The sequence below is a fragment of the Desmodus rotundus genome, chromosome 11 (assembly GCF_022682495.2).
Source record: "Desmodus rotundus isolate HL8 chromosome 11, HLdesRot8A.1, whole genome shotgun sequence".
NCBI lineage: Eukaryota > Metazoa > Chordata > Mammalia > Chiroptera > Phyllostomidae > Desmodus > Desmodus rotundus.
In genome coordinates, this window is record NC_071397.1 from 5,702,827 (window position 1) to 5,716,733 (window position 13,907).

Here is a 13,907-nt window from a genome sequence, read left to right on the forward strand (position 1 = left end):
CTCCCTAACTCTGAATACAGTTGGAATTATTTCCAGTATTAGACCTGACTCTTATCTGTTTAGGAGTAGAAACGTATTTTTGCTAGAAAGTATTATGGACCACCCTTCAGACACTGGCTTAGGTATGGAATTGTGCTGAACATGGCAGTATAAAGAAGTACTAGACACAGACCCTTCTCTAAAGAATTACATTCTACTTGAGGACAAGCAAACGTTCAAGAACAGGTAGATAACCAGCACAAGTAGTACACAGCTACTGCCCAGAGAAGGGGTGCAAAGAGACGATACCGTTTCCAGTTTGAATGGTCTCCTCATAGACACAGCTATCTTTAAAACAACCTAGATTTTTGTTGAGCCTCCCCACCCTCCTCTCCTGGTTCAGACCTAGCTTGTTAGAAGTCAGCCCTGAAGGTTCATGCTTGTCACAGTTTGTGGAGTACAGACCAGGCCAGTCAGAGCCTGCTGTTGTTCACACAGGTCTAATCCCCGGGAAGGGATGGGAGCCTGGTCAGAAGGATGCCTGGCGGTACGTTCATCAGCGGGGCTTACTGGGCCCAGCACTAGCCCTAACCCCAGTGTGTTGTTTGGTCAGATTCACAGTCTGAGAATGAGGCTTCGCCAGTGAAACGGCCACGACTACTGGAGAATACGGAGCGATCTGAAGAAACCAGCCGATCTAAACAGAAGAGTCGACGTCGGTGCTTCCAGTGCCAAACCAAGCTGGAGCTGGTGCAGCAGGAGTTGGGATCATGCCGCTGTGGTAAGCATCTCCCCCAGTGGCATGGTGGATGGAGACCGTGTCCTTGACACCTTGACATAGCTTTGGAAAGTGTTCTGAGAGGCTGACCTCCTTTGTTCTCCTGTGAACCTCCCTGAGAGCAATAGATCTGGAGTTTGAGAAGTCAGGAGTAGAGGATTTTTACTTCTAAACCCATTCAAAGAAGCAAAAACATCCCCACTACTTCGTTACACGTTTCTTTAGAGTTACATTGTCACTGCTTATTGCTTTCAGCTTCTTTCCACTGCTTTCTCTGGTTCCTTCTCATTGATGATTTCTTCAGAAATTAACCAAACTAGCAAAATTCTGGGATATGTACCATAAAATTCAGATACTAAATTAATTTTGAATGAGCCTCTTACTATGTATAATAAATGGAAGATTTCTCCTCCCATATCCTTTCTAAATTAAAGTCTGATTAGAAAATTATTTTCTTTGAACTGTAATTCATTGGCAGTTAACCTCTTGAAAACAGCTTAAAGTAACCTCTTTTACTGTATCATCTCCCCAGTGCAATGCCATCTCCTAGAATGGCTGAACTTTACGCAAACCCACAGTGGGACAAAGTGTAGACCAATTCTTCCTCTCCCTTCAGCCACTCAGAATTGTAGAGCTGCATCATTTAGGCTGACTTGGAGTTTTCCTGTCCCTCTTCTTGTTTCCTGATTTAAAGCATAATTCTATGGGACAAAACTGTTACCAGGCAGACTTTGAGGCCTAGGTCTAGTCTCTGAGAATCTATAGCCTTAGTCCTTAAGAGTGACTTAAGAAGCTTCGGTTCACCCCTGGGGCAGCCACAGATACCCTACAAGCACCGATGATGGAGGTCAGGAGTAGCTGGTTCTCTCAGCAGTTAGAAAGTCACAGTTACTCCAAGTCCTTTATCTTCTGAAGGCACAGCCGTTGCTGCTCCTGTCCCTCAGTCATCTGCCCTGCTGGAAATGAGGAGGAAATGAGAGAGTATCAGCTTTGCATGGAAACTAAGTTGGAACTCCTGTTACACGCTTGGGTGTGTGGTCTGTAAGAAGATTAGAAGCATATCGTAAACTGCAGAAATGGGGACCAGCATGGGGAGCATAGGTGTCACTGGTCAAGGTTTTATTTTTTAGCTTGGCATTTAGTTTCCTCCTAAATGCTTATGTGAAAGTGTAAAGAAGAGAGATAAGTGCAGAGAAGGTCAGCAGAGCTTCCCAACTTCAGTTGTGTCCATGCATGTGGCAAGGCCCAGGTGAGCTGAGAATGTTATTCACAGGCTGCCAGCGAATTTTCAGTTCTAGGTGAGGTAAGGAAGGAATACCGTGATTAGCCAAGGAAACTCTGGGGCCTGACAGCTAACCACCTTTACCCATATTGCAGAGCTTAATCTTCCCTGGTGCACATTCTTGCTTTGGTCTTCATGTGAACTTCTGGGGTTTCAGCAGTTCAGTCTGGTGCCAGTGTTGTGAAGCCTACTTGGCCATTTTGCCTGTTGCCTGTATAACACAGGCCTTTGGTGGTTCCTAAATTAGAATCAGGGGATTTGCTTGTACCTAATATTCTTGTTTCCTTCTTGAAAGTAACTGAATCCTGGGTTTGTCTTAGTGGATCAAGCAGTTGGTCCATGAGTGTGCTGTCTTGCCTCTGGCAGTGGTTAATACCTCCTCTCCTTGTCAGGCAAGCAGTTAAAAGTTCACAGTTTAGCACTGAGAGATCCAGAAGTGTTGTAACCACATCTCCCAGTTTACCCTTCAGCTTTAATGCACACCATCTATTTCCCTAAGTTCTTAGGAAACTGCTGAAAAAAAATCTAGAAATACATGTTGTATAAATTCATACGCTCCTAAACGGAACCAACTTGATTGTCTCTGGTAAATGCGGATTACTCTCCTGTGCTCTTCACCTCTTGGGCAAGAGGCTGGATTTCTACGTACTTACTGGGTTTGCAACAGACGTGTATTCTTTTAAATGGTCTAGTATGTAGTCCCTTGGCTTGTGCCCAATTCTGAGGGTCTTCTTATAGAGAGATTGAATTTTTCTGGTGGAGAAGAAAGTTTTGAGCTTTCTGCAGTCCCTCCAGATGTAGCCTTCCCAGAGAGCTGGGAGTTCCATTTGGCCCACTGAAAGCATTACACTTCTGTGCCCAGAAGGATGACTGAGTCAACTGCCACGTTTCAAAAGATGAGGGACAGCAGTGGGAATGTACACCTCTGGGCCTGTCTTTGACAAATAGCTCTTGTGTTCCTCCTGCCTGTCTGCTTGGATCTCTCCGGGAAAGGGTGAGCTGTATAGTTACTTCCTTGAGGGTGCACAGAGTGTTGGAGAGACATTTAACTGTCCTGAAAGGGTTTAGAGGGGTGGGGTAACAGTACTTTACTACTGAAAGTGAGGACTCAGGAAGGTAGTTTGAACTCAAACAGCACACTTCTCCACTGCAGAAAATTTATATATATTTATTCACAGTCTTTTTTTCCATTCCCCTTCCACTCTGTACAGGTTATTAACTGCTGACAAGAAATTCACATCTCATAAATAATGCTTAAGAGCCACTGCTATATAAATTGAATGTGTTATGAATTGTGATGGGCCTTTTTGTAGCATTCACTGCCTAGAGCAGGAAGAACAGAGGATGTCATTTTCATTAATTTCTAATGAGGTGCCAATTAAAGACAGGGAAGATGCTCCAAAGGGAAGAGTGACCAAGCTCCCCTGAATCCTCTGCCCCGGGGCTGTCATCCAAACACTGCCAGCAAGCCTTTTCTAAAAACTCCATTAAATCACAGTCTCCTGGAGAGCACACATGGACACATTCAGCTTCCCTTTGATCTTCAGAAGAGCAATTTGTAAGACGAGTTCTGAGCCTTCTCACTTAGGGAACAGCTGAAGGTGATAGGAATTGTTAATTGCCAAGACACTCCATGGGTTTTCAGTAAATAGGTGAATTTTGAAGATTAATTCTTTGCCTCACTGTGGCTAGATAGCCTTTAAATCAACAATACCAAAGTAACACCCTTTTTCTGTGAACTCTCTCAGGATGCCAATTAGAAAAGGCATGTGGTGAGGGTGGGATGATATCCTCCATGCTAGAGTATCTTCAACAGTTTAGCTTCTCAAAATAGAAAACAGTTGCATAAAAATGGATTTGTTTTATTTTCTACTCAGTAGGCAGATTGACAGTTCTTTTTAGAACTCTTCATAGGAGTCTTTTTCTCTCCAAGTGCCACCTAGAGGGAGTTCTTCGGAAATCTGGCCATCCTCATCCAATCTGGGCCACCTCACTGCCACGTGAATGCTCTGTTTTCTGAGCAGATCTTGCATGATACACACAGCGTGGCTTTTTAATCGCTGTGCATTGCTTCCCAGGACCACAGAATTAATTTTTAAATACCAGTCTAATAGCTTGCATAAGTTATCACGTATTTCCAATTGACAGTGACTTAACAAACTGTAAGCTGATACCCTCCCTTCAGGGACAACAGTGCTTTTACTAATCTCCTGAGTAATCTGACTTCCTTTATTGCTTTTGAAATAAATGTTATATTTTTAGAAACTCAGAGTGATGCTTTAGCGGGGACTGTTAAAGTAGTCATCTCCAAGTGCCATTTCTGCCAAACTAAATTCAGCAAGCATTTATTGAGATACGACAATGCACAGTGCATTTTGCTAGGTTTTGTGGGAATATAGGAGCTAGAGATACAGAATGTAGGAGCTGTAGTCCAGGTCAGCGGCTTCCAACTTGAGTGGGTATCAGAATCACATGGAGGGCATGGTAGAACACAGCTCCTGGGCCCCACCCACCAGGGTCTGAGTCAGTAGGCCTGTGCGTGTTTAACAAGTTCCCATGTGCGGACTTCGCTTTGAGAACTGCTGTTCTAGGCAGTTCTCAATCTTGGAGAGCTTTAAAAAAAAATAGAATGTAGGGGTTTCACTCTCAACATTTAAATCAGAAGAGGTCTCCAGGTATTGTTTTTAATTTTTTTCATTAGTTTCTCCCCTTTAGTTCTGTTAGTAGTTGCTTTAAATATTTGAGTGTTGTGTGGTGTCCCCTTTATCATAAAATGTCCATCTCCGTCTCTTGTTACATTTGTCATCTTAAAAATCTATTTTATCAGATGTAAGTATGGCTATGCCTGCTTTTCCGTGAATACTATTGCTTGTAGAATCACTTTCCACCCTTTTACCTTAAGTCTGTCTTTGTCTTTGCAGCTTAGATGTTTCTCCTGAAGGCAAGCATATGGTTGGGGGGGGGGTTGTTGTTTTGGGGGGATTTTTTGATCCAATCTGCTGCTCTGTGCCTTTTTATTAGAGAATTCAGTCCATTTGTATTTAAGGTAATTATTGATGAATGAGGATTTCCTGCAGCCATTTTCTCTCCTGTTTGCTGGAAGCTCTGTGCCTCCACTGGTTCTCTCCCTTTGTGTTTCTGTCTGCTGTTTTTGTTTGGTGGCATTCCGTACTTTTTCCCTGGGTTCCCTCTTTTTTTAAGTTATGTGTCTCAGTTTTATTTTTGCGTGTGTGGTTACCACTAACTTTTTTTAAAGATTTTATTTATTTTTAGAGAGCAGGGAGGGGAGTGAGAAAGAGAGCGAGAGAAACATCGATGGGTTGCCTCTCGCAGGCCCCCAACTGGGGACCTGGCCCACAACTCAGGCGTGTGCCCTGACTGGGAATCAAACCAGTGGCCTTTCGGTTCACAGGCCAGCACTCAATTCACTGAGCCACACCAGCCAGGGCAACTTTTTATTTGGAAATTAAGTTTTTTCCTGGACTACTGGAGAGTAAGTTGCAAATATCATTGCCATTTAGCCCTATAAACATCAGTGAATGTTTCCCAAGACTAGGGGTATTATTTTGTATAACCACAGCACAGTTATCAATGTCAGGGAACTGATACAGATACAGATACAGATACAGTGCTTTTATCAAGTCTCTCATCCATGTCCCAGTTTTGTCAGTTGGCCCAATAATGTCCTTTACAAAAAGCATTTTTCCCGCCCAGCACAGACTCCACCCCGTGACCATGTAGAGCACTTAGTCATCAGGCTCTTCAGACTCTTCTGACCTGGAACACTTCACAGCCTCTCTTTGTTTCTAATGGCACTGCCGCTTCTAAAGACTACATCCTCCTCCCGCACCCATGTACCCACCCCCGCACTTCTTCAGTAGAACATTTCTCATTTTGGGTTTGTCTGATAGTTCTTCAAGATTAGATTCAGAGTACACACTCCCAGCCAGAGTACTATGTAAGTGATATTGTGTCCTTCTCAGGGTTTTACATCGGAAGGCACAGGTACCCATTATCCTCTCATCGTTGGTGTTAATTGTGATTCACTCACCCATTCAATGTGTCCTTTGATGTCTTTGCTATGTAGTTAATATTTTTAGCCTCAGAGCTAGAAAGCAATCTGGGGAAATACTTTTTTTAATGCGTTTTTTTTTTAATTTAATTGAAATTATTGGGCTGGCATTGGTTAATAAAACTATCTAGTTTTTGAGTGTACAGTTCTGAGTATTGCATAGTGCGTTTACCATCCAAAGTCAGACCGTCTCTGTCACCATATATTTGACCCCCTTTACCACTCCCCGCCCACCTGCCCTCTGGTAACCACTGTCGTCTGTGACTAGGAGCGTATTTGTCTTATTTGTTCATTTTTTGTTTTCAGTTTTATATCCCACGTATGAGTGAAATCATATGGTTCCTAACTTTTTCTGGCTTATTTCTTTCACTTCGTATATCTCAAGATCAACCCATGTGGTCACAAATGGCAGTATTTCATCTTACGGCCGAGTAGTGTTCCACTGTATGTAGGTACCACACCTTCTTTATCCAGTCGTCTGTCAAAGGACACTTCGGTTCCCATGTTTTGGTCACTGTGAATAATGCTGCAGTGAACACAGGGCGCATGTGTCTTTGGGAATAAATGTTTCCAAATTTTGGGGGTAGATACCCAGAAGAGGGGTTGCTGGGTCATATTGTAACTAAAAATTTTGAGCAACCTGCACACTATGTTCCATAGTGGCTGTTCCAGTTCACATCCCCACCAGCAGTGAATGAGGGTTTCTTTTCCTCCACAACTTCTCCAACACAGTATTACTTGTCCCAATTTTAGTATATGTGTTGCTGAAGCGAGCACAGTATTACTTGTCATTGTTGATGATAGCCATTCTAATCATGTGAAATGGTATCTCATTGTAGTTTTGATTTGCATTTCCTTAATAACTACTGAAGTTGAGCATCTTTTCGTGTATATGTTGGCCATTTATATATCTTTTGGGAGAGGTCTTTTATATGTCTTTTCAGGTCCTCTCCCCATTTTTTAATTGGATTGTTTGGTTTTTGGGTGTTGACTTGTATGAGTTCTTTATATATTTTGGATATTAAGCCCTTGTTGGAGGTATTGTTTGCAAACATTTTCTTCTATTTAGTTGGTTGACTTTTTGTTTGTTGCTGGGAGAAAATACTTTCTGACCATGTAAATCCATGTAAATGTCCCACTCTTCACCAAAAAAATGCCTCCAAGGTTTAGCATTCATTGATGATTGTTGCTGAACCAGTCTTTCCTGTGATGGTTGCACAGTGATGATTTTCTAACTCTGGCCCTCCTTCTAACATTTACCATGTGGCACTCAGTGTTCTTCAGTAAGTGAGAACCCTGTCCCACCCCATTTATTTACCTTTTATGGGTGTGGACTCATGGGCTCTTACATTTTTTAATGGTTTCTAATTCATTACTAAGCCTAAGTATTTTGGTGCTGAAACTGTCCCATGTTTGGCCAGTGGACGTTCTTTGAAGCTTCCATGTTTCCAGACCATGTCTCAAAGACATGTGTCTCTAAGACATGGTATTCTCCTTACCTTTACTGAGTTCTGGAATCAGCCACTTTGCCAGGATTCCCCAAATGATTTTAGTATGCATGCAAAGTAGAAAGTTGCTGGGCCTGAGAGGAAGGCAGACATAAAATAACTGGTGTGTAGGGCAGCCTACCATAAGAGTTTTAACTAAGGTATGAACCATATGTTATAGAAATATGGGGAGGGAGAGATAAATTCCAGCTGAAAGGCTCTTGACAGGCTTCCATAATTAGGACTTTGAAGGACGAGTGGGACTTAGATGTGGGGAAGAAGGGAATGCTTGGACAAAGCTGGTATCCCGAAGGTGACCTCTGTGCAGCTGGGTGGAGCCTTGGGGTAGAATGAGGAGAGACTACTGAAATGGGAAGGAAGGGGTTCCAGACTCCAGGCCGTAGGATTCAGACGTTGGTTTGCAGTGAGAAGTTATCAGTGGTTGTGAACCAACATGATCTAATATGACTTTTTTTTAAGTAAACACACAGGAGAGCTGAAGTGGCTGTTGGATCTTTTAAAGAATGGGAAGTGTGTGAATTGATTTCACTGAGTGAAAAAGAATGTGCAGGTGTCACAGCCGTTGCTGCCACTACAGGGGACTGCACAGCGCATGAACAATGATATACTAAGGCTCAGTGTGGGGCAAGGTGATTACGAAGCATGTTGGCGCCATGAAATTTCCAGGCTGGCCTGTTTCACCAGATCAAAAGTCACCACAAATAAGCCCGTTGTGTGTGTGCCTTCGTTTTCACTCTTGTCCAAGTGTGATGTAAACCTGTCAGGAACACTGGGCATTTTATCTTATGACTCTAAAAGAAAACAAGGCAGCAGATAGATGAATAAATAAATAGATGGGTGGATAGATAGATAAATAAGAAAGGAAAGAGAAGACAAGGCAGCGTGGTCTTATGGAAGGCTGTATTCCATGTAGAGAGTTCCGGCCTGGATCCATCGTAAGACGCTGCTCTCCAGGGAAACACCTGGGACCCTTTATTGTGACCAGACCGATTTGGCTGGTTAGGTGTTGTTATTACTGCCGTGGAGCAGAGAGTCCGTGCTCTGCCCTGTGACAGAGAGAGTGGTTGCCAAGGCCTCAGCCCTTTAAGAGCTGCTGTTTTTTTTATGCTGAGTCTGGCAGTGAAAGGCAAAAGCTTCTCAAAGACCAAGCTTCTAAGACAGCAGGTAGGTGTATGTTACCTATGGCTCCAGAGAAGGTGTCCTGCCCACCCTCCCAAACACACACACACACACACACACACACACACACACACAAAGTTGATGGGAATTATTGTTTGTGAAAGCTAAGTAAGGGTTATTAGAAATCTTCAGGCAAATACTGAGGAAATTGTCTCTTTTTCCTATTCCTTTTCTTTCACTATATTTTTACCTAAGCAAGAATATGCTGTCTGCATTTCCCATTTAATCTTTAACGTATAAGAGGTTTCATCTAAAACAAAACAGATAGTCCCTCTGCTGCTCCTCCATAAACTACAAGTTGAAGTGTGAAAGCAAAACAAATCAACCTTTTACTGAACATGAACTTCATGTATTTAGCCCATTAGTTCAGCACTGTCCCAGAGATCCACCTCCCATCTGTCCTTTGACAAGGCTGTAGAGAGATTTCAGAAACATGAATAGCTCCCTTCCCCGGCACAGGCATCAAAGACCAAGCTTTTAAAAGACAGAATGTGCAGAGCACATCTGCTGAAGCCTGTGTCACATCCCTGCTCATACCCTGCTGACTGACAGGTGAGCCGGGAGACCCTTGTCCCAGGAAGTGAAGTATTTTCCATCAGGACAGCGAATTTGCAACCACTCCTAGGGTCCATTCTTAGCAGCCCGCACAGCACAACATTATTTTCTCAAGGCTATTTGGGTAGGTTACCCTGCTTAGAATACCGTATTTTTCAGACTATAAGATGTACCCCCCCGCCCCCCCCCATTTGGGAGGAAAATGAGGGGGCATCTTACAGTCCCAGTGTAGCTTACCTGGCTCGCGGGTTGGGGGTGGGGGTGCAGTGGTAGAGTGGTTTTTTTTTTCTCCTATTTTCCTCCTCTGAAACCTAGGTGTTGTCTTATGGTCTAAAAAATATGGTACTTTTTATAGGGAGAAAAATGGATTATTACAAAAGGAAGTTAATTACTGATATTTTATTGTTTTAGGGGCAAGAGTAAATAGTTTCAGTTAATTCTTTGCCCAGCAAGGTGTGGGGGGGGGGTTTACAGATTTTTTTGAGATATAATTTATGTATCATAAAATTCACCTAATTTATAGTTCAGTGAATTTTAGTAAATTTAGGTTGTATAGCCATCACCAAGTTCAAATTTTAGAATCCTTCTATCACCCCCCAAAACTTCCCTTCTGTCCCTTTTTAATCAATCTCTACACTCTTCTACCCCAGGCTCAGGTAACCACTGATCTGCTTTGTTAATATAATTTTACCTTTTCTTGAATTTTAACATCTATGGATTCATACTATATATAGTTTTGTGTGTCTGTTGCATGTTGTTAGCATGTTGTTTGAAATTTATCCGTGGTATTACATACCATAGTTCATTTCTCTTTAATGTTTAGTAGTATCGCATTGTATAGATAATAGCACATTTGTTTATCCATTTACCAGTTGACATACCTTTGGGTTGTTGCCAGTTTGGGGATATTATGAATAGAACTGCTGTAAATATTCATGCACGAGTCCTTGTGTGGATACATGTTTTAAGTGCTCCTGGGTAGATATGTAGAGGTGGAATTGCCGGGTTGAATGGTCAGTATACAGTTAACATTTTAAGAAAGCCCTGTCAGCAGTGTATTAGGGTTCTGATTTCTCCGTAATTTGCAAGGTTCAGTGTTGTCATTCTTTTTAACTTCAGCAGTTCCAGTGGGTGTGTGGTACTCTGTCACTGTGCTGTGTTAATTTGCACTTCCCTCATGACCAGTGGTGTTAACATCTTGTTCATTTGCTCTTTGGCCACTCGTATATCATCTTTAGTGAAGAATCTGTTCGTACTTCAAATAGTTCACCTATTTATAACGTTTACAGAATTGCCTTCTTAACAATATTCTAACCCATGGACACATGTCTCTCCATTTATTTAAGTCTTCTATAATTTCTCAACATTGTTTTCTATTTTCTAGCATATATCTTTTGTTAAATTCTTAAGTATTTTAATTTTTGATGCTGCCGTGAATAGAATTTTTAAATTTATTTTCAGAGTATCCTTTGCTGCCACTTCCAAATAAGTCAGTTTCTATATGTAATCTTTTTTATTCTATAACCTTGCTAAATTCATTTTTTAGTTCTAGATCCCTTAGGATTTTCTCCTTTCCAATTGTTTGCCTGTTGTTTGTTTGTTTTTCTTTCATTATTGCGATGGCTAGGACCTCCAACTAATGTTTAATAGGAGTGTTGAGGGGAGGAAGTGTTGAGAATATACCTCCTTGTCTTTCCCTTGACCTTAGGTAGAAAACATTCAGGTTTTTTACCACTGAATATGATTTAGCTGTAGATTTCACACAGTGGCTCCGCATCTCTGCCCTCACCCTGACAAATTTTAATGGTTGTAGCTGTTGAATAAATTTGTGAAAACATAGGAAATGTTCAAATGTGTTCCCCTAAAACAGATGCTGTTGCCCATGGTGAGCTACCATGTTGCCTAAAAGGCCCACAGAACGGTGTGTTAAAGAGTGTTGTCACCCATGGGTTCGTTACTGTTTACAGTTGAAGCGCACTCCCTTTGTCCAGACTCGTGTATGACGTGTGTCTGTAGTGGGGAAAGCTGGTGGCCTGAGAATACTCCTTTTTCTCCAACCCCTATCACAGCACACACCCCAGGTGCTTTTCTGGGTTATTCTTACTTGAGGTCATGAAAGCAAACCACACTGGAGATGCTTAAAGATACTTTGTTTAAATTAAATGCTCCTGCCATAAGACAAAATTGTAAAAATTTACAGGTTAATACCACCAAGACTAGAAAGAGCCTTCGCAATCGTTTTGTCAAACCTCATTCTTTTCTTTCATAAACGAGGAGACTGAGACCAGAGAGGTTCTTACTAGCCTCAGATCAAACTCGTGTGCTAAGTATTGGTATTTCGTGCAGCCTTTGATGTAAAAATTCAAGGACTGCTGCGAAGTTTCTGGCCCACGTGGCTCCCACTGCTGTCAGCACGCCTCTCGGCCCTCCAACTGCAGCTGCTCACCGCGCTCCTGCCCACCCTCCCTGAGCGCCTGCTCTGTCGTCTCCACCAAAACCAGCTTACCTTTCTGAGGCGCTCAGAAGATTCTTGGTCTTTCCACCAAATTAATACCCCTGATTCTTTTAACCTCCTCTTACTCAGTTTGGCTTCCAAGACCTTCCTCAGGGCTCTCATGTGGACTCTTCACGGCAAAATTTCACCAAATTAGACTTGTAAAAAGAGGATTAGTCAAAAATTAGAATTTTTAATTATTTTTCTCAAATTGATAACACGTTGTTCAAAAGGCTTTGCTGAGTAATTTGTGTCCACAACTCTGTATGCAAATATCTGCTACTAGACACACTCAGTCTTCCTACCAGATTCTTCCTATGATTCCCTCTTGAGCAGGGCCTCTTAAAAAGTGTGGGCCTGTGACCAGCACTTCAGAGGCCCTGGATAGGGGAGGATAGGATACTTCTTTGGAAAGTAAAATTGCAGTTACTCAGGTAATTCTAATACACCCCAAAGTTACACTTAATAGCTCATTTTTCATAAGAAATGCGAAGGTAATTTAAGACCAAATAGAATTACTAGAAATTTCAAGTACCAGGTGATCCACATCATAGAGGTTTTATATCAGATGTAGCTGACTCCATTTTCTTTCACTTGGAGATTTCTATCTTCTGAATTTTTAACACATGCCTTCTTCCACTGGCCTGCTCTCCCCTGCTACATTCTAAAATCTCCTAAGATGACAGGGGCCAGGACCAGCTGTCGTCCTGCAGCTTCTCACACTCCCTGTTAGATTATAGCCTATAGTGGGTACCCGAGCAGTGTTGACTAATAACGTACAGGGAAAAATTGGAAGTCAAAGGAAGGTTGTGTTCGCGTGAGCCTGCTGATTACCTTTAGGGGAGAGTCCTCTAGTAGTGTCTGAAGGCACCCAGGCAGGTGAGCCAGAGAATGTTTGGGTCTGTCTCCATGCAAATTTTTGAGGCCAGGGTACATGTACCACCCGAGGGTTTCCCAATGGAATATTTGGCTGAAGCAATAAGGTCTAGAGAGAGAACCTTAGCATTATTTATTATTACATACTTTTATCTGCCTTGAATTTTTATTGGTAGATGGAGAAAAATCAGACAAAACATATAGGGTAAGGCAAAAGTAGGTATACAGTTATGAATACATGAAACAGTTTATTCTTATATTATTACTTATTGATTATTGTATTATTTTCCATACAAATAAGTGTAAGCCTCCTTTTGTCTCACCCTGTATATACTATCAGATATGGTAGCATTGCTTGCTTGGTATAATTAAAATTAATGAAAAGCTATGGTTTAGTTTAATACTTGACTTTGGGTTGGGTGTATTTGCATAAATAAAACCTGTGATTTATCTGCCTCATGAATAAGATGGGCTCTTTGGAGGTCACAGACCTACTGTGTGAAAGAAAGCATACTAATCTCCATTCATGCCTAACAAACCTGTCCCTCTCTGCTGTAAAATCTTAGCACTCAAATAACTTAGAAGTTACCTATCTGGTGCCAGCCCAGCCTCCTGAACCGATGCATCAGAAACCACATCAGGTGTGCCCTGGCACACATAATCCAGCCACCGTGTGCACTCCAGCCTGCAGGAAGCATAGACTGACCAGGCCCTGCTTCAACTAAAATGAGCCTCTTTGTATAACATGTCCTTCTTCCTCCTCACTCTGCCCTCCAGAGTGACCTATCACAAATCATCTTGCTCTCCTGCGAGCCTGTTCTTCCAGTATTTGAATGCAGTGGCTGTGGTTTTCCAGCACCCTGTTACTGAAGTGGCAGGATCATTCACAGCGATAAAGAGCTGGTGTAGGGACATCAAGGGCACAGTTGGTCACAGGAATGCCAGGCTGGGCTCAGTGTCTGTCTCCACAGTTTTTCTCATCAGGCCTCACAAAATCTGGGTGTCTTTTTTAACAAAACTTTTCATCTGCCAATGTTCTTCTGAGAGTGCTCAAAAGTAGTCTCTTTGGTGTAGTTTATGGTCGGCCTCTGTTGCCCTACTTCTCAGAACATATTAAGAATTGTCTGTCTACATGTCTGTCCTCCTGGAATGGGAGGGACATACCATGTTCTTCGGTGGCTCCC

The 13,907-nt window shown here is 42.3% G+C and overlaps 1 protein-coding gene across 1 annotated transcript in view; it reads left to right on the forward strand.

Annotated features, from left to right (window-relative positions):
• The window catches only part of ZFAND3 (zinc finger AN1-type containing 3), a 303,349-nt gene that overhangs the window by 269,360 nt on the left and 20,082 nt on the right, over positions 1 to 13,907 (forward strand). Inside the window, exon 5 of the mRNA XM_053913849.2 lies at positions 593 to 760. Within this exon, the coding sequence (XP_053769824.1) occupies positions 593 to 760 (168 nt within the window). The remainder of the gene's footprint in view (positions 1 to 592; positions 761 to 13,907) is intronic.